This window comes from Triticum urartu, chromosome 2A (genome assembly GCF_056163025.1).
Source record: "Triticum urartu cultivar PI428250 chromosome 2A, HENAU_Tu73, whole genome shotgun sequence".
NCBI classification, from domain to species: domain Eukaryota; kingdom Viridiplantae; phylum Streptophyta; class Magnoliopsida; order Poales; family Poaceae; genus Triticum; species Triticum urartu.
The window spans coordinates 17,494,030-17,514,839 of record NC_141874.1 but is presented as its reverse complement, the minus strand read 5'-3'; the positions used below and the strand labels follow the sequence as shown (position 1 = coordinate 17,514,839).

The following is a 20,810-nucleotide window of genomic DNA, read 5'->3' as shown; positions in this document are numbered from 1 at the left end:
CAGGTGCGTGACACTCCAGCCCTGATATTTTTTTATGGCAATTTTAGTCACACAAAGATGGCAAATTTCAGTGACACACGACAAGTTTCTGTCAAAAATAAACTTAAGCACGAAAGTTGCTATCCTCACGTAACTAAACTTGCTATAGAAAACGTTTGGCACTTATCAGAGTCCTTTTTTTCTTTAAAAACCAGCGAGTAAGCATAACATGACCAGAGTCGCCGACAAATAGTTATTAATAGAGGCTTCATTTTAGTCACTCGCGACTCCTATCATGTTTCCTTTGCCAGCAACCGTCAAGGGCCTCAAAAGGATGTGAAGACTCCCTCTTGTAACAAAATGTAAAACGTATTTTTTTTTGCGGGTGGTAAAACGTATTTTGTTGAACCACTACAATTAAAAAAGGTAACATTTTGGTACGGGGAGTAGTAGCATAACGGGCCCTATTTTTTGTGCAAAAAAGAAGGCCCTGTTTGGCAAGAGACGCTAAACGATTTGGACATCAGCAGGTTAACAATTTGGAGAGCAAGTTACAACATCCTTACCGAGTATAATGCTGCATAACTGCCAAGAGATTGGATCCTCAAAAAAAAAAAAACTGCCAAGAGATAACATACTTTTCCTACTAGTTTGTTACTGATAAAACTCCGGTATAGCAACTTAAGATAGCAGAAGATGCCAATTAAGCCAGCTCACTCTGTGTACCAGACAAAGAAAAAAGACGACTTAGATGGTTCTCTGTTCCATCGGCAAGCAAACGAAGATTAGGCTCTTGCCATACTCGTTAAGACCTTTTGCCCCGACCCAGACATAGCTCCATCAGCATTGACCATGACACGTCCCATGGCTGGAGGAGTCCGACAGGACTCCAGCTTGACTGACACACCACCTTAATCCTAATAGCTTAGCAGGCTGCTTTGCTTGCTATACCAGGGCCTGCAATAAATCATCTTCAGCCTAGCACGCCATCTAGCCCAGAGAGTAACATGGAATCTTGTTATAGTGCTCGTATCCTTTAAATACCCGCCACTTTTCCGTTGTTTCAAGCGGAAGTAAATCCCAGGGTGTGAGGGTTCCAGTCACTTAGTTCATTGTCTGAGCTGTCTAAACTGTTTTCGTTGGTTCCAGCCGGCTGCTGCGGGATAGGTAGCTCCAGTTTCTTATCGCCCAGCATCCCAAGAATATCAGACATGGTGGGCCGGTGTGCCGGGTTAAGTTCAATACAGAGAAGCGCTATGTGAATGCATCTTTTCATCTTCTCTATTTCTGATACATCAGCAACATCACGTACCCTTGAGTCGATGAACTCTGCCAATTTTCTCGCTTTCCATAGATGCCATGCCTACAGGCCAAAAAGACAACTACATTATGTATCATAATAAAATGCGATGATTAATTTCGGATAACAGGAATGTTCAATTATCGACAAAGCAGATGGTTCTTTAGACTAAAGGACATGTACAGTTGCTGCTTGTTTTCCTAAGACGGAGATGCTATAATACTTCGCTTGGGAGAAACAGGGCAATATAATCTTACTCTTTACATGCTTTCAACAAATAACCATACTTTAATATTGAATTCATGCTCCAGCCAGTTACTCCAAAAGTCTAATCTGATGTGGGCTTTAACATTTAACCCTTTTGTGTCTTGATTTGCACCAAGACATATAATAGGTGCTTTGCACAATTTACCTCTTCTCGAATGAAATATTACTTACCCATGCAAATAGAGTGTTGAAATCGCTGCCTGCTTGGACACAGGACTTCCCACTAATGGTCTCAAGGAGTAGGACGCCATAGCTATACACATCAGTCTTGATAGAGAAACGACCACAGCTATACATTTCTGGAGCCATGAAACCGCTGAAAAGATGGATGGGTATGAAAATGAACCTCCTTCACAATAATAACAGATACGCAAATAGTATACGGCTTCGAGACATGATTCATAATCTTACATTGAGCCTCTTATGTGAAAAGTTTGCTTCTCATCCCGGAACTGAGGTAACACCAGGGAGATTCCAAAATCACCAACCTTGGGGATGTAAGCATCATCCAATAAGATATTGCTCAGTTTTATATCCATATGAATGATGCCTAGTCCGCACTGCTTGTGTAGATAAAGGAGACCTTGGGCAATCCCCTCAACAATCTGGAAGCGCATTGGCCAGGGCAGCAGTGTATCTCTCCTCTTTCCTGAAAAATGCCAATAAGATGGATTGCAAATTGTTAATCATTTATTTTTACCTGTAAAAATAAATATACACAGGAAGATGGAGTGAATAGCAGTTTGGACATGCCATGTATGTGGTCGTGCAAGCTGCCGTTTCGCATGAATTCATAAACATGAAATGACTCTGTTTCTGTAGTGCAACATCCCACAAGTTTCAGTATATTTATATGCTGAAGCACTGCCGCAAGACGAACTTCCTTTTCACATTCTTCTTTGCAACTGGGTGAGCGAATAGAAGTTCTTTTGACAGCAACTTGGCGACCATCGTGTAATGAGCCCTGAAAAGTATACACGAGAAGCTGAAACTTTTAATGGTGATCAACTATGTTCTTTGAATAAAAGGGGTGAGTAATGGCCATAATAGCATTGTTATATTGCTAGTGATAGCTGGCTAATAAGAGTGAACAGAGCAAGAATGCACTGTGCCGAATCTCTCAAGGTGCAAGAGACTTTGGACTCTTCGGAAATTGTGGAAATGTTACAAAAATTGTGAAATGTTTAATATGGTTCAACCAATTAACTGTGACAAACTTCTTAAAAAAGGAACTCAACAGATAGATATATGTCTTCCTTGTTGGTGTATTTAAATTGTAACAATACATATACTGCACAAATTAATCACTGAAGGAACCTTGTAACCCCGATTCTATTACAGCTTATGCGCACGCGTTAAATTATTTTAGCATGTTGAGTGTGCTGAAATATTAGTTATATGATGCCCCAAAGCAACTCAAGGAAACATTTCACACAAGGTAATCTGTAGCACAATTTGTGTGGGCATATAGCAATAATAAAGGGCTCCAATGAATGGAAATCATGTGATTCGCTTGACTTGAATAAGAGTGCAACACCAAGTAGCAAACAAGTATTAGCACGCCCGTTCAGGTAGAATGATTTAATGCCATGTAAATGTATTATACCTTGTAAACAACACCAGAGCCACCACTTCCAAGCTCGCATGAAAAACTATTTGTGGCCTGCGTCAACTGAGCGTAAGTAAAAACGGTAAACCCTGTCACAAAAAGAAATAAGATGGTTCAGATTTGAGGATCACATGCGTCCTCAGCTTTCAGTTCCCTCAGTGTTGGAGTTAATGTGTTGCACGTTTATTCGTCCCCATTTATTGGAAACACGAACCATTGAGAATATAACTTGTAATACTGAAACATGGTAATACTCATGTGCTGCTTGACTGAATGCCTACAAATTTACGCAGAGATAGTATTTTCAGAAAGTTAGAGAAGTAGTTTTACATGGCAACGAGGCATGTGGGATCTTTGGAATTCTAGAAGGCTCATCAACCTGAGGGGCTGCGCCATTTCCATCATTCCCTTCAAGTCTGTCATTCATACCACATGCCAAAAGTGAGGAGTTGATACAAATAAATAAATGCCTCATTCAATCCACATAGCGATGATTGTATTGCAAATCATGAAGGCACTAAGAGCAAAAAATCAGAATAATAAACAAATTGGTCCGTGGCCAGCTTAGGCGAGACATTACAAACGCTGAAGCAGCAACGGTTCACTGATTGCCCGTGTCACTACAGGGGGAGTCTCGGGCGAAATCCTAGCCACCACCATCCCTGTCACCTCCCACCACATCTCCCCTCGCCGTTGCCGGACTGTAACACCCCAGCCACTCCTGTGCTAGCAGTAGTTAGCCCTGACTATCCTTTAGGCTACAGACTGGCCCCACAGACCCAACAAAAAGCCTTTACGGCACACTTTGTCCTCACTCATGAAGCCACACCTAAGGTCTCACCCTCGAGCCGAAGCTTCAAGACAATGCTTTTAAGGAGACGACACATGTGCGTCAATGCTACAAGATTTTCAACCCAAAGAGAGGGAAAGAGTGCTGGGAGACAACAACTCAATACCTCCTTGTCTGATCCAACTAATGACGACCAGATCACCACTTACACCAATGTGGATGACTGAGATGCAACCACAAACGCCCTAGATAAATCAATCATGTACCATGTCCATTGAACCTCCCATGGCACATAGAGGCACCTATCTGAAAAAAAAAACCGAGTGAGGCAGTAATGAACATTCCATGAGTGGCCACCACAGTAGCAATCAACACGAGAGGGCACTGCTGCTGAAAGCCATGAATGGCATCTTCACAATTTATAAAGGGCCGCATCCGGCATTCATCCAATTGACAAGGGGCCCACCACATACTGATGGTGCAGCTGGATCAAGATCAAGAAGGGGAGATGGGAGAGCGCTGCCTCCTTGCACGGAGCCACAGGTCCCGCAAGCATGCACTTCCCACTCGGCAGCAACTCCTCTGCCGCCCTTGCTGCTATAGACAGCCGCATTGTCAATGAATCTCGCAAGGACGCAAGCATCAAGAGCTTGCAACAGGCGCCAGATGATGGCGGGGGGCTGTGCAAGACAGTGCTCACCACCCAAATCACTCAAACAGAGCAAGATAAGAAATCTGCTTCATTTATTTAGGGCGTATATTGACTGTACGTAGATCAAGGAGGTAAGAGACTCTAATGTAAACTATCAGAGAAAATGACTCACACTGAAGTACCTTTAAATGGATGGTGATGAAAATGCATATTGAGAGAACCTACCTAGAGTCATGCGTGAGTGACTTGCCGGGCGACCTTATGGCATGCTCTGCATCCTCCCGAGACAACATAGAAAGTCCCATTTGTTCTTGTTCCTGAAATTAAATAGGAAGCTATCCTTAGTGAAAAAGAGGGCCCCTGAGATCTCTGCACTATATTATTACAAAGTTTTGGAACAAGAACTGTAAGATAAATTCGATGACTCATAAGCACATAATTTTTGAAGAAAATCAAGCATGACAAAGCCTATTGCTAGATCGCCACCCAAAGTTGGAGGGAAACCCTGACTCAGACAACCCCTGCCAAGTATTTTCTGCTTTTGGAAATGTTCACAAGATTAGAGAGAAAAGCTAAGGAACATACAAAATGTGGCCCTATTTAGTGGGATTCGCATGAACAACTGGAGTTATTCTATTAGAAAATTCATACTTGCCTATATTGGATACCTAGGTTAAGAACACAGAAAGCTACATACATGAATTTGTTAGGTGTTTGGTTGGAGGATCACCATACTCTACATGGTTCCTGCGTTTCTGTATTTACAGGATGGATGATTCGATCCCTGTTTTTGTGATAGCCTTGAATCACACAGGATGAACTGGTGATAAACCAGCTCATCTTCAAACATATGGCGAGCCAGGCTTACATGATCAATTCACCTTCTAGTTCGTCAAACCAAATACCCAATGATCAATTTGGGCGCAAGTTAACCATAATAAATTGAGGAATGCTGAGCAGCAGCATATTTATGCAGCCCAGTACCCATTCTTTAGGTTCTTATTTGGGCGATGGCAGTGGAATATGAAACTTTGGTCCGGTCATCAGAAATAGGGGCTAAGGGGCCACAACATTATTCCCCTGACTGTTGTCCGCCTGGTGGAGGAATAACAAAACTTGAAGTGAGGCTTAAAAGAACCTAAACTTGCAACCTAATTGTACCTTTGGAGGGTCCTGAAAATGTCTACTCAGCATAATGGTGGTCTGAACATTGTTGCCAAAACTTGCAACCGCCATCTGAGCCAAAATATCGTCGTTGACCTGGCGCAATTGCCTCGAGAGCTTCCCGGCAGTGAAGAGAAGGGAAACGATGTTCTTCTTCTCTCGACAGGCATGTACGAGCCTGTAGGCACGATGCAGAGTCTCTTCGAGGTCCCTGAGTGTGTCGCTAGTCGCCGAATCGCTCATGGTATTAGCACCCTCGAGCTTTGACAGGATAGCACGAAGTCTATTCACCCGGCCTCTAATCTGATGGCAGACCTCCTTGTTATGGCGAACCGTGTCGGCCGCCTCCTTGATCTTGAGCGCGACCTGGACAACCTGCTTCACGCTGCCCACAGCATCGACCATCCTGTCACTGGAAAATCCGCCGGTCATATTTCGCTGCCGAAAAGCTGATGGACAGAGACAAGAACATTTCTGATAGCTTTTATCATGACAGCAAGCAAAGAAAGGAAGCACGTACGCACCAACCTGTCTGGTAAGTGGTAATTTGGCTTCTTCTTCTTTACTTTGCCCCTGCCTGACCGATTAAAGGATAGGCTGCGTTGATCATCCACAAGTCAGATTTCTCCGGAAAGCTGATCGACAGAGGCAAAAACATTTCGGAATTTCTTTGCCAAGACAAGACTCAAAGAGGGCGAGCAAGCACCAACCTTGTTTTCCTGGCTTCTCCTTTTGCTTTGCTCCTGGCCGATCCCTTACACCAAACGACTCCCGGATTTGAGCACCTAGGTGGCCGGCAAGGCAATCTGATTAAAGGGCAAAGAAAGAAGGAAAGACTCGCCAAGTAATCGCAGTTACAGAGGATGAACGGAACGGAGAGGCTGCTCACTCCGTAGAGGCAGAGGTCAGCGCCAAGCCGCCAAGTCTTCTCAGGGAGATACAACCTCCTGTCTTGCCGTCAACGTCTACCACGCGGTTCTTGTTGAAAATTGCCGCACACAACACATCCTCAGTCGTTTGCAAAATAATATCATACGACGACATACGAGTACTGAATTTCGCTAACAGAGAAAGCCAAGAGGTGCATGGAAAAGACAGTGTTGCCCTCGTCCCCATCTTCGTCGCCAAATCGCATCCCGTCCACGCGGCCGGCCGGGCCAGGTCGAGCTTGCCGCCCAGCTCGACCATCCGTGCCGGCGCCGCGCACCACTGGTCCGAGCCCGCGGGGTGGGTCCCGGTCCACCTCGCGCTTCCCGGGTACGTAAGACCGGAGGTACCTGGGGTAGGACGGCCGGAGCCTCGGCCGGCCTCCGCCGTCAAGCTCGTCGTTCCGCATTGTCGCCGGAGCAAGCTCGGGCGGGAGAGGGCGCCGGTGGAGCTCGGCGCGGGGGTTGGTTAGGATCTGTCGACTGCGGCGCAGGCCTGAGGCCCCTCCCTTCCTTCCACTTGCGGCACAAGCATCCTGTAACCACGGCACGGCCCGCCCTTCGCCCGCCAGGCGCCAGCGCCGTGGGAGGAAGGCGGCGGATTCGCCGGCGGCGCCCAAGTAAGTGGGGCGTTTGCGGTGCCAACTTGGTAGTGGTAGGGGCAAGCATTCCTACCGTGTCACAGCATCTTCAGCCGTGCCCCTAACAGGCCCAAAGGTGACATGCGCTACGGTGACATATGGCCTAAATTTAAATTTAAACATTATTACAAAAAAATCTGAAAAAAACCATGTATGTTCATAGCACATATTAAGATAACCCTTAAAAATTTCAGATCAAAATTCAAAACATACATCGAGAAATAAAAAAAAACTCATATGTAAATAGTCTACAAATTTTTCTTTTTTGTTTCTCGACGTATGTTTCGAACTTTGATCTGAAATTTTTAAGGGTATCTTAGTATGTGCTGTGAATATGCATAATTTTTTTCAGATTTTTTTAGCAATGTTTAAATTTGAATTTGGGCCGCATATCACCGTGCATGTCACCGTAGCGCATGTCACCTGATCCCATCCTCCCGGACTAGGTTACTTTTTCGGCACCGAGGCTAAAAAAACTCCAATCGCGCCCCAAGAACGTCGAAAAGCGCCGGTTTGGCCCGTTTTTGGGCCCGACGCTCGCAAGCCGAACCCAGCGCAGTGGGGGGCGATCGGAGGCTCCGGCGCAAGGGAAAAGCGCGGCTGGCCCACCCCGTCAAGTGAAAAGTCAAGTCTTTCTTCCCCGTCTCGCCTCCCACCCCCGCGCCCTCGGCCGCCACTAGCTGTATCCCGGCGTCGATCGCCGCCTTTCACCGCTAGATAGCCAATCCCCGCTGGAAAAATAGTAGAGGTTCGCCGACGTAGCCCCTCCACCAACAGCCGGCCGTTTCCGGCCGTGGAGGGGCGGTTTAGCGGCGGGTACACGCCCACGGGCGCGCAAGGTGTTCGGCGATTTGCCTCCCTCGACGAGATGGACTCGGATGCCGAGGAAGTGCTCGCCGCGCTGTTGGAGGAGGAAGCCGAGGCCGACGTCCAGGAGGAAGAGCATCTCATGGTGCTCGCCGCCCTCGCCCAGCTGCTGGCGAGCAATGAAAAGCCGCGGCGAGGTGGCTCGGCGCCGAGGCGGGTGAAAGCAAAGAACCGGCATCGTCTCGAAGGCTACTGCATGCTCTACTCCGACTACTTCGCCGACGCTCCACTGCACGGCGACAAAACATTTCGGCGCCGTTATCGGATGAGCCGAAAGCTTTTCCTCAGGATTGTGAATTCCGTCCGGGAGTTCGACATCTACTTCAAGTATAAGGAAGATTGCACACCGGCAAACTTGGATTCACCTCGATGCAGAAGTGCACGACAGCGATGAGGATGCTTGCATACGGAGCTCCCGGTGATTCACTCGACGACTATGGGCGCATGGCCGAGTCCACCAGCATTGACTGTTTTTACAAGTTCTGTCAGGCAGTGGTGGCAGTGTTTGGACCGCAATACTTGTGAACCCCTAATGCGGAAGGCACTGCTCGGATCCTAGCACAGAATGCAACAAGAGGATTTTCTGGGATGCTTGGAAACATCGACTGCATGCATTGGAAATGGAAGAACTGCCCATTTGCTTGGCAGGGGATGTACAAAGGCGCCAAAGGCGGTTGCAGTGTGGTACTTGAGGCGGTGGCCACACATGACCTCTGGATTTGGCACTCCTTCTTTGGTATGCCAGGAACTCACAATGACATCAACGTGCTGCAGTGCTCCCCTGTCTGTGCCAAGCTTGTTGAAGGTCATTCTCCTCCGGTGAACTTCGAGGTCAATAGGCGGCACTATAATAAGGGGTACTACCTAGCTGATGGCATCTATCCGAGATGGTCTACATTTATGAAGACTATCTCAAACGTTGTGCCAGGAGGCAAGAAGTCCCACTTTGCCAAGGTGCTGGAGACTTGTAGGAAGGATGTCGAGCGGGCTTTTGGTATGCTCCAATCTCGATTTGCTGTTGTCCGCTATCCTGCTCAGACCTGGTCGAAAGATCAAATGTGGGAGATCATGAATTGCCGTGTCATCTTGCACAACATGATCATCGAAGAGCGAGCAGGAAGAGCCAGTGTTTGACACTGAACCATACTACAAGCAGGGTCATCTAGCCGAAGTTGATCACCAGCTACCGGCAACCTGGACCGCCTACCTCAGTATGCGTCAGGAGATCCGAGACCCACAGGTGCATCATCAACTGCAGCAGGATCTGGTGGAGCACCTATGGAGGATCAAGGATGACGCCTAGCTCGACGTGTGATGAAATATGAGTTTTTTATTTGTTGAACTATATAATTTGTATTGAACTATTTGTTGTTGCATTATGTTGTTGAACTATTTGATTTTTTATGATGAACTATGTAATACAAAAAATATTTATGTTAAGAATTCAACACTGAACCATGTTGAATATGGGCCGATTCTCACCGATATTGGACCATTTTTTGTCGAAATGGTCCGAAAAGCGGTCAGAAATGGGTTGATATCAGTGTCTGGAGACGACGGCTGGATATCCAACCGCCCCAGAGCCGATTCTACCGTCGGCTCGTCCTTGAAAGACAGTTTTTATGCCTCCTAAAGAGGTCAACGGCTAAAGATGCTCTAAAAGACAGCCGGATGGGATCACATGAATAAACAGGCGCTATCTTCTCCGTGAGCACACCCCGTTTTGTCCCATTGTTACATGTTCCGCAGATACCGCGACTGGAAAAAGCATGTGCATGTGCATGGGCAGCAGCAGTAGGGACACGGTGAAAAACAAAAGGTGATGTCCCCGCCACTTGCATGTGGACATCAATAATTGCAGGCCGGAGCAAAGCGATCGATTTACTACTAGAGTCTCTGACGTGTTTCTAAACAGTCTTTCAGGTCGATCGATACAAACCTCTATATGCTCGCTACGATGCTAGACGCATCACCGAAATGTAGACTAGGCAGAGAGAACCTTATTCTTTCTTTAGAAAGTCGCCGCTGTCTCGTCTTTTTGAGCAGAATATAAATCCTAACAAAACTTAAAGGAATATCTAACGACGAAGCCCTCCTGCCGGCAAGGACCAGAATCCATCACGCCGCCATAGCTCTAAGGTCATCGGAGACGAGGTGGACTAGCGGTGGAGCCGGCGGGAGACGAGGGACCTAGCCTATATGAGTTATTATATGAGAAAGTAAAAAAAAAGAACTTCAAAAGCTAGAGCAAAATATATTACATGTTCATGGGCTAAAAATCTTACCATCTTATACTTCTATAAGAGTGCAGCTAGCTATAATTATGTTGTCCACAGATGAAAAAGTTTAGTGCCCTACAGTACGCCCCGAAGTGTTCTCTTGTACAAATATGGCTAAAAAAAGAATATGCAATATTGAGCTATTAATAATCAGATTTCCTTTGAACAAGTGAATAATCGTTGATGCAAGAGCTTACAATTATGAATTACCTCGTAGCAAAACTTGTTAGTAATAATTCCTTTAGATTAACTTAACACATGATCTTAATCTCGTGATTAGAACACCTCTTATGCGGAATAGTAGTGACTAACCGTGATTGATAGGGATCAGCAGGAGATAGCCCATGGCTGCACCTTGGGGTCTCCGAGAAAACATGCCCGGGGAAGAAGGGCAGCACCACCTGGGTGACGTAGATGGCAGCAGGTGTTTGTGGAGATGCAACAGCTGGTCCAGGAGCCTTTGCTGATGTCAGCAGGAAACCGCCGGCACTGCTTTCACGGCGGCCGGTGGTGGTCGATGGTCTTCACATACCTCATCGCACGTTTAGGATTGGCAGTTAGGAGGTTTTGATCGTGATTTTGTTATCTATAACCCCCCCCCCCCCCCCCCCCCCCCCCCCTCTTTTTTCCCCTTATATATGTGTGTGCTAGGTAGATGGGACCAAAACCAAAAGTTGTTATATGTGCTCCCCATCAAGGCACAGTCGTGAGAGGGTGGAGACTTTGTCTCCCTTATTTTTCTCTTGATTGTTTACCGTGAGATCAGTTCCAACAAAACTAGCTTGGTACGTACTAGTAGTATTGTAGGTTCAGTGCCAATAACATTGACCTGGAACTGGAAGTCTGGAATAAATCAGTTTTTTGTAACCTGCATATTCAGAATATGTATTGGTAACTTAGAAGACCACTAACCAATATTTCAAATGTATGTATACTAAGATAAAATATGCTCTAGACAAAGTACAAAGTGTCTCCTCTATAAGCCAATACTCTTGGTGGATCGGAGAACTAAATATTAAGTTCTACGTTCGCGACCTGCGCTTCTAGTGCCCCCTCAGCACTGCCGTGGAATGGTGATAGTGCAGTTTGGCCTTGTTATTTTGAGCTGAAGGTACGCGTAGGCCGGTCTGTCGAGGATGTTGTTGCAGCCCGTGCGGAACGACACGACCTTGAAGCACATTGTTTCTAATTTAAAGTTTTCTCCCTCGCCGAAGACGACATCTAGGTTAAGTTGCCCGATGGGATGCACCTGATTGCCTGGTACAAAACCATGGAAGCTGATGGGCGAAGGGCTCAAGCGGGATGGAGATCCCCATCTTGTCCAAGGTGCCAGGGAAGATAATATTTACTCTCATGCAGCCTCATAGACCCCGTGTCGAGTGATTCTGGGCCCAACGTGTTTCGACGGCTTGGAAGGTCATGTAAAAGCTTTGAGATCAGGTCGGTTGGTGGGTTGATGAAAGCTCGGCCGCCCCTAGATCGGTCGTGATACCAGAAATTGATAAAACAAAAGGAGTGATTGTGGTCCTAAATTTGTGTTGACCTGTAGATTCAACATTGACACGTTTTGCCCTTTGAATGAAAGAAATATAAAAGGGAAATTTCTGTGAATCTTATTGTTGTGTGAGATTCTTTGATGCCGTACGACACTCATGCTCCTTCTGTACACTCATAGTGCCACAAAAAGCTCTCATGTACCTATATTTTAAAAAATACAAACAATTTTTTAAAACGTTTCAACATTTTCTAAATGGTACGAACATATTTTTATATCATATATACTATTTTTTTCAAAAATACGTGGAGATTTTCTTTGAATGATATGAACATATTTTAAAGATTAACGAGCAAATTATGCATTGCATGAATATTTTTTACTACGCGGTGAACTTTTAGAATTTACCTAAATTAATGTTTGGATTGTTTTTTGAAATCTAAACGAAAGTAATAAGAAAAACAAACGAGCGAAACAGACATAGCGTTGCAGTGAGTGAGTGAGTGAGTGGGCTTGGGTGGCCCATATATAGATATAGGGTCTCGCTTAGACGCTCTGTGTCTGTCGACGCGCACCCACATCCTCCCCCACCACCACCGGCGACCGCCTCCGCTCCCCTTCCAAGGCGCTCATGGCGGCGGCGATGCGTTCCCTCCTCCGCAAGGCGGCGCCGGGCCTCGGCCGCGGATCGCAGGCCCTCGGCCTCAGGTCGCCCGGGCTGTCGCCGGCGGCTGGTTCCCGCCTCCTCTCCGCGACGGTACGTACCCCATCTCCCTCCTCCCTCGCCGGCGGCGGGGTTCCCTTAGTCCATCCTCTCGCGCGGGTCAGATCTGCCGGGTGGAGGGGGCCTTCAGCGGCGCGGTCGCCCCTGCCGTGGCCATCGGCTGGTGGGGTGGCGGCATGCCCGGCCCTGACAAAGCTAGGGCCCTGCTGCAAGATGATGACAAACCGGGCCCTGCTGGAGCTAGTTGGGGACAAGTTCTAGCATAACCTGCACATATACTAACTCTTTTTCTGTAAATACCAGCTCTCTGTTGGGATTCTTTCAGTTCATCTGCTCGCTTTCTCCTTTTCATAACCCAAACATATACTTTCTAGATGAAATAGCACGAAAGCAGTGCAATAGTTATGGCATGAAATTAATTAAAAAAAAAGAGCACTTGGATGATGCCTTCTCAAATCCTTATTTTTCTCATGTCTTTGACGAATTGGGATCATGGGAGACTTGATGGAATCATATCGAATGAAGAGAGACAGATTAATCTATGTCTAATATAAGGGGAATACAGATACACATTGTTGGGGGATTTGTTGGGAATTAACAAGATCTTCTCCTCTATTAATTCTGTCTGAAGTACTAAAAATCGTGTTAGGGGGAAGGCGTGTCATCGTCATGTAATTTAGCAAGAGAACTTGGGAGGCGAGAGGAGAAGATGAGGGAAGGGCCTCGAATCAGTTTCTACGCACGTACAGGGAGCAGTAAAGCTAGTTCCTTGCCCATTCCTGGCCTCCTGGGCTGATTGTTTCAGCTTTTTTTTTTCTGACGGGATGGGCACTAATATCTCTAGCCATATGCATACTTGGGTCGGGGCCCCAAAAATTTGGGGGCCCTGTGCGGCGGCACCTGCTGCACTTGCTCAGGGCTGACCAGCTTCCCCCTCCTCTGCTTGCTTTCCCCTCTAGTACCATCTAATTTATACTCTACTGCATTGCAACTTCTTTATGAATTTCTAGTATTTGTAATGTTTACAAATGCCCTTCTATAGGGGCGACAAGTGGTCTATTCTGATGATGATGAAACACTGGCTAAGCAGCGTGAGGAAATAAAGCAAATGACTGCTGAGTTTGACCAGAGCATGCTGGAGATCCGCAAGAACTTAGACGCCATGAATGAAATTGCAAGGTAAATACCTTTGTACCGTAGTATACAACTGAACGAGCATTTTTTTATTTTTTATGCCCGATACTGTTTCTGAACGCTATTGAGTTTTCACACAAAAACGGGTAACTTGTTTTGGTTCAGAATATAAAATAAATCCCTTCCAAGTTTATGCGTCGCTGGAATAGCGCTCGCTCAGGCCATCACCCGTTCCTGTGACACTGACGTGTGGGCCTTTCTTGGCTTTTGGAGGCATTGCTTTCGTGCGTTGGGTGACTGGGCGTTTTCTGCTACGTGTGTATGGGGTGTGGGCCGATCGATGGGGTGCTGTGCTCGCTGCGGGTGTGCGGTGGTCGGGGTGTTTGTGTCAGGTCGGTTTGGGAGGGGCCCGGTTTTTTCAGCGGTGCTCTGACTGTCTTGCCGGCCCCTTTGGTGAGAAAATTTTGCTGCTGCGTACCCGTCGTCCCTTCCTCTCCTGTGTGGTGGACCTGGGGCTTCGATTGGATCAGACTGATTATTGTTGCTACCTTCTATGTCCAATCTTGGTGTGTGTTCTTTCAGATGTTAACCATATGGTTTAATCTGCAGTAATTTATTTTCTGTGATGTTTGTGTATTTAGGCCTCTTTCTTTGGCTGTTAGAAAGTGGCGTAGTATGCTGTTTAGTTTTTATATGTGTGTTCCGTTGTGTCGTTTTGGCCGTGCTTTCATGCGTGTCTGCTTCTTCAATGGTAGCAGTTTCTGGGAACAGCGATTCTGTTCCTGGCAGCAGCAGTGCTGCAAGGACTGTTTGTCCTCGATTGGCTGCCAGTGTTGCTATGGTTCCTGCTCTGCTGATGGCCACTAATTGGCCTGCTGGTATATGTTTATTTGATTTTTGTTGTGTGTATTAATGGTACATATGTGCATTGGGTTGGGCTGATCATAGGTTGTTATAGGCAATCCATTTTCCCCTTATGTGTTCTGGGAACAGCGATTCTCTTCCTGGCAGCAGCAGTGCTGCATGAAGATGCGTTTTAGACACAAAGTAGGGCTCCTGTGATGAACTTTGTGTGAATTGTGACTTGCCTGAGATAAACCTAGTTGCAGAATGTATATACTACCTCTGTAACTTTATATAAGACGTTTTTTTGACACTTTGACAGTGTCAAAAAACGTCTTATGTTTTGACACAGAGGGAGTAATACTTTAATAAAAGTAAAAAAGTGATACCTTTTTATCTTCTAACTAATGTAGTTGCCCTTATGTTTCAGGCGGAGTGCGGAGGACCATGAGAAGTTCCTTAAGAAGCTGAAGAACATTGAGAAGGCGTTCAACGTGGCACTGATCGTTCTGGTGCCTACGACAGTTCTTCTACTTATGTCTCTCTAGTATCATCTCAAGGCCTCGTATGACCCCTCCTAGAGACTGTGTATGTATGCTAGGTTTGAAGCTCTCATGGCTGTAGTGATCCAGGTTTGAGGTAACACTCTGGTTCGGCATTATGGAATCTTATTGAACCTTTTACCTGTGGACCTTGCATTTTTTGTTTACTCGTCAACGGCGGGCTTACGCCTGTCTGAACTTTATTGCCAAAACCAAACATTACGAGTACAAGGGGCAGAAATACAGGGGGGTTAGAGGAGGAAGGAGAAAAGCAAGATTACACATAAGCTGGGGGTCTATAATCTTCCAGCAAGGTGGAACAACATGGAGCCCCAGTCGCGAAGACTGATTTGCTTCTGAATGTTTTTGCATCTGTAGGACCAGAGGCGTAGGTCATCTGCAGCGGAGCTGGCAATTTGGTGTAGCTGTTGGTGTTCGTTCCGGAAAACCTTGGCATTGCGTCTTTTCCAAATATTCCAGAGGGTGGCCAGAAGAACGGTGGACCTGGTTTTATTGTTCAAGTCACCCTCCCAGGCCTGAAGTAGTCCGTGCGGAGAGTGGCATAGGCTGTTTAGCTCGGCCCAGAGAGGTGCAAGCTGCCTGCAGGTGAAAAGCAGGTCGTCGATGGTTTCTTCTTGACCGCAGAAGGGGCACTTCGCCGAAGTAGTAATGCCTTGGCGAAAACGCCTCTCATTGGTGAACAGGCGGTCTTTGTGGGCAAGCCAGGCGAAGATTCTGCATTTGTTGGGCGCGTAGTTTCTCCAGATGGCCGGCGCCAGAGGATCTGTAGGCCGTGACCTCCAAACTGCCTCATATGCCCGCTTAGTAGTTAGTGGGTGGCCAGCTTCCCTCATTGTTCGTCTGTCGGCAGCCTGCAAATTCAAGTTTACCGCAGCCAACAAAGATCGCAGATCATTGAGCTCTTGCTCAGCCGTGTAAGAGAGCCTAGGGGTAAGTTCCAAGGTTAGGTCGTTCGAGGCCAATACACGTGCCACTGAACTGTGAATCCTGTTAGAGTGGGTGAACAACGCCGGGAACTGTTGCGCAAGGGTTTGAGTGGCGTTTGGTAACCACAGATCGAGCCAGAATGAAGTGGTGGCCCCTTTGCCAAGATGGACCCTGGTGATTGAACGGTAGAAATCGAGCCCCTTGATGATGTCCCGCCATATAGGGGGATGCATCGAGTCAGGAGGGCCAACATCATGTGACGGCGACCAACCATATCGGGAGACTAGGTAAGAAGTGTCTGGGGAGGTCTGGTCGTCGTGGAGCTTAGAGATGTGCTTAAGAAGCAGGCAAAGATTCATTTGCTTGAGAGAAAGGAACCCAAGACCCCCTTTGGTGAAAGGCGCCCATACGAGATCCCAAGCCACTTTGCATTGACCGCCTGTAACCGAGTCTTGACCAGCCCAAAAAAGGCTCTACAGCGTTTATCGATTTCCTGTAGCGTCCCGGCAGGGAGCAGCAGGACACTCATAGCATAGATGGGGAGGGCGCGAAGCACAAAGCGAACCAAAACAGCCCTACCAGCTAGAGATAGGAGCAGTCCCCTCCAGCCGGCTAAACGTTTGTTGACCTTGTCGATGATGAAGAAGAAATCAGGTAGGTTAAGCTTATGAGATGAAAGAGGTAGACCTAGGTAGGACTGGGGGAAGGAAGCGACCTGGCATCCTAGGATAGCCGCAAGGCTTTCAGAGAGCTCCTTGTCCACGTGGATAGGAGTTAAGGTGCTTTTGTGGAAGTTGATGGTGAGGCCGGTGGTCTCGGAGAACTGAAGAAGGATTTGTTTGAGAGTGCGCAGTTGAGCCGCGTCGGGTGTAGGACAATTAGGGTGTCATCAGCATATTGCACGACGGTGCAAGGGCGGTTGGTAGCTAGCGGGTGGGACAACAGCCCGTTTTCGGAAGCGTGTAGAATCAGGAGTTTTAGGACATCGGCGACGATGATGAAAAGATAGGGGGAAAGAGAGTCTCCTTGTCGCAGGCCCTTGCGACACTGAAACCAGGGGCCGGGCTTCCCATTCAGAAGAACAACAGAGCTGGCCGATGTGTTCAAGGTCTCAACCCAACGACACCAAGAGGGTGGGAATCCTTTGGCCTGCATAATCGCAGATAAGGCGGTCCAAGAGACCGAGTCGAAGGCTTTATGGAAGTCAAGCTTGAGCACAATTGCCGGCGTGCGCCATTTGAAACAAGATTGAACAATATCGGCTGCATGGACAAAATTCTCTGCAATCCCTCGGCCCCTGATGAAGCCAGTTTGATCATAGTGAATGATCTGGTTAATTAGGGGCAGGGCACGGTTAAGAGGCACTTGGAAGCCAGCTTGACGGACCTTGCATTACATCTTAATGAACGCATAATGGTGAGCAGATTCAATATATTTTCCGTTTCGCACATACAGTTTGAGGACTTGCTTAATCGTGTTACATTATTGCCTGAAATGCTCTTGCCTGTCGATTTTATAAGATCAGCTCGTAAACTCAGACTTTGGAATATCCAAGTTGCTCAGCTAGTTCCGATTTTATAAGATTGGCTTGTAAAACTCTCAGATCCAAGTTGCTCATCTGGTTAAAACCCAGAATCATCATGCCTAGCTAGTGTCTGATCAAGGATCTGCATTGCCATGCGCCCATGCCAATTCTACAAATGACACTTTTGTCCAGCCTCATGAATATGACCGGCCCGGAGTGCACTTCTGTCTAGCCTCATTCAAAATATTTGCAATTATTTCAGGAAGTATTTTGTAGCGGCCGGCATATCCTTTTACATTACTGACAACGCACAGGCACATATCTGGAGGTCAATATTTATTCAATACAACCTATATATAGGTACATCTCCTTTTGGAGGTCTTAATATTGACATCTCCTTAGCCATACAACCTATATAGATACATCTCCTTTTGGAGGTCTTCATTTTATTGCACCCAGGTAACTTAATCACTCGACTCATATATTTTCACTGTGCTATATATGGGACGTGGTTTGTGTTCTTTGACTTGACCCATGCATTTTTACACACGCACACACAAAGTATAAGTACGTACGTATATGGTAGTATATGTACTTTTGTAGTAGTAGCATAAATTTCTCCCTGAGTTCGACCGACGACATCGATCAGCGTGGAGAGCGAAGCACCATGGTCTCGATGGTGATTCCCGGCCCGAACGCCAGAATGGCGCCCCACTCCGGCAGCTGGTGGCCACCATCATCCTCCTCCTTGCGACGCCGGCGCAGCTCGTCGAGCACGAAGACGATGGTGGCGCCACTCATGTTGCCGTACTCGCGGAGCACATGCCGGCTGGCCGCCAACTTACCCGGCTCCAGTTTGAGCACCGTGTCTATGTTATCCAGGATGGGACGCCCACCCGGGTGCACCGCCCAGAAGAGCTCGTTCCAAGAGCCCGGAGCATCGCCGTCTCCGCCGAACGCGTCGAGGAGGCAGCGCTCGACGTTCTGCCCGATGAGCATCGGCACCTGGATGGCGAGGTGGAAGTCTATGCCGCCCGCTGTGGCCTGCATGCCGAGCACGTGCTCGGTCCTCGGGATCGTTGTCTGCGTGGCGGTGACCATCTCGAAGAGCGGGCGCTCGCCTTCGCCGAAGGGGCCGGCACCGACGATGACGGCGCCGGCGCCGTCCCCGAACAAGGCGTGGCCCACGAGGTTGGCGCCGTCGGGGCCGCCGAAGCAGACGAGGGTCGTCTCGGCGCAGGCCACGAGGACGCGGGCGCCGCGGTTGTTCTCGGCCAGCTCCTTGGCGAGGTGGAGCGCCCTGCCGCCGCCGTAGCAGCCGTGGAGGCTGAGGATGGTGCGGCAGACCGTGGGGCGGAGGCCGAGGAGCGTGGCCAGCTTGAGGTCCGCGCTCGGGGCCTCCCACGCGGAGTAGGTGCTGAAGAGAAGGTGGGTTATGTCGGTGGCCGGGCGGCCCCACTCGGCGATGGCCTTGGCCGCGGCGGACTGCGCGAGCTTCGGCACGGCGGTGGCGGCCATTTCTATGCGAGCGTCGAGGGATGGCAGCTCCCTGTCGAGGAACTCCGGGTGGGCGCCCAGTGTCTCCTCGGTCAGGTGGAAGTGGCGCTTCCCGATGCCCGTTTTCTGACCTGGAATTACGAAAACTCCAAACTCATCCTCACATTATTTTTTGAACATTCATCCTCACATTTTTATCGTGTCAAAAATATCCACCGCTAGGTGAGGGTAGGCGGCTGAGAATTAGCAAATCTGTTATGCAAAAAAAAAACACGCACAATTATTGTCAATAGATAATGAATGCATGTGTGCTTACAGATTCTGTTCATCTTTTCTTTGAGTTCAGTGAGGTGCTCGCTCTTGGTCACGCGGAACAAGTTGTCGGCGAAAACATCTTGGGGCAGCAAGAGGTTCGTCGGGTTCGCCGTGCCGATGGCGAGCATCGCAGAAGGGCCTTCACCGTGCTGCCGAATGAACATCTTTCCGTTGGTTCTTGCAGTCATGGTGGATGTGTCGTTACGTACGTTCTTTGCTGGCTGCACTTTGGGAATGTTCAACCTGATGCGTCTAATGGGCTCTGTTGGCTCATGCTTTTGTAGTTCGTTTGGTCAAAGTTTCAACGACCTATGTTTAGTGTTTTTTTCTTTCAGAAGAGCCCGAGGCTCTATGTTAAAATGGATTTAGCATTGCAAGAATATCTGTGAGAAAAATGAAAATTACATCCTGGTCCATGGATATTTCTAGGTTTCTATGACCCTACATATGTGGTTCTTTTCTGGAGAACCCGAGGCTCAATATTAAAATATACTAGAATTAGAAGAAAAACTCCAGAAGAAATCATATTACATGTTGGACCTTGGAGTTTCCTCCATCTTATACGACTTGCACATGCCAACAGTGTGCCGATAATTGTTGTCGCTGGAGTTCCGCGCCGGTACCTGAACAAGAGAGTTTTATTCATGTAAGCAGCAGGAAGTCGTCGAACTCTTTCAAGAGAATCCGGGACATTGATTCAGAAGGATTAACGGCTCGAAGAAGAAGACGATGCCAGACCAGACGATGAAGGCAAACACAAAACTCCACAGATCCCAAGGGTGAAATCCAAGAGACACAAGCTCCAGCCATGAAGGTGTCAAAAGTGCTACTACTTGTTGGGTCGGAGTCGAACTAGAGTACCAAAAGGCTAGTGCTTGAGTACCACCTCCCCAAGATCTTGGAAGCCCACAGCCTGGCCTGCGGCGAGACGAGGAAGCTTTTGTGGCTAGGGGTTAGCTTCCAAAAACTCTTTCAAGGAGAAACATATATGCTAGCGCTAACGAGAAGATTTAGTTAGTACAAAGTTGTACTAGCTTTTTTACCCACGTAAAGTTTGGCATTAATTAATCTCTATCTCTTGGGAAGTTTGACAAGGTGTATGTTTTCCTTCCCGCCAAAAATTGGCCATCTACTCTTGTGATCTCGTCTTTCCCACTTCACCACACAATAGAAGCCAAGAAAACTTACTAGAATCATCCACAACACCAACCGTCATTTAACAGCTAGAAAGAAAGAAAGGAAAAACGTTGTATCACACAAAGAGAACGGTTCAGTTCCAGTGCCTTAAGGGCACAACACAACATATGCAACAT

The 20,810-nt window shown here is 47.5% G+C and overlaps 3 protein-coding genes across 8 annotated transcripts; 1 reads left to right on the top strand and 2 right to left on the bottom strand.

The window, feature by feature from the left end:
* Positions 1-510: 510 nt before the first annotated feature.
* LOC125535106 (cysteine-rich receptor-like protein kinase 44) lies at positions 511-7,360 on the bottom strand. 6 transcript variants are annotated; one of them, XM_087542763.1, is made up of 11 exons: positions 6,651-7,360; positions 6,472-6,546; positions 6,290-6,358; positions 5,759-6,167; positions 4,823-4,914; positions 3,486-3,571; positions 3,153-3,244; positions 2,300-2,531; positions 1,958-2,195; positions 1,718-1,862; positions 511-1,342 (listed from the first exon to the last, which is right to left on the bottom strand). In XM_087542763.1, exons 1-11 carry the CDS (start codon positions 6,947-6,949, stop codon positions 1,043-1,045), a joined length of 2,037 nt encoding a protein of 678 aa, XP_087398889.1. In that variant the 5' UTR covers positions 6,950-7,360; the 3' UTR covers positions 511-1,042. The 6 variants fall into 6 exon arrangements, with proteins under 6 accessions (XP_087398889.1, XP_087398888.1, XP_048554112.1 ...); XM_087542762.1 differs by having other exon boundaries at positions 5,759-6,173; positions 6,651-7,359; XM_048698155.2 differs by having other exon boundaries at positions 2,300-2,510; positions 5,759-6,173; positions 6,651-7,358.
* A 5,152-nt stretch (positions 7,361-12,512) lies between these two features.
* Positions 12,513-15,353, top strand: LOC125535103 (uncharacterized). The gene is made up of 3 exons (XM_048698153.2): positions 12,513-12,726; positions 13,736-13,872; positions 15,101-15,353. Exons 1-3 carry the CDS (start codon positions 12,601-12,603, stop codon positions 15,216-15,218), a joined length of 381 nt encoding a protein of 126 aa, XP_048554110.1. The 5' UTR covers positions 12,513-12,600; the 3' UTR covers positions 15,219-15,353.
* Positions 15,354-18,325: 2,972 nt separating this feature from the next.
* On the bottom strand, positions 18,326-19,887 carry LOC125535104 (bisdemethoxycurcumin synthase-like). The gene is made up of 2 exons (XM_048698154.2): positions 19,499-19,887; positions 18,326-19,313 (listed from the first exon to the last, which is right to left on the bottom strand). The coding sequence occupies exons 1-2, from the start codon at positions 19,683-19,685 to the stop codon at positions 18,331-18,333; spliced, it is 1,170 nt and encodes a 389-aa protein (XP_048554111.1). The 5' UTR covers positions 19,686-19,887; the 3' UTR covers positions 18,326-18,330.
* Between the last annotated feature and the right edge of the window lie 923 nt (positions 19,888-20,810).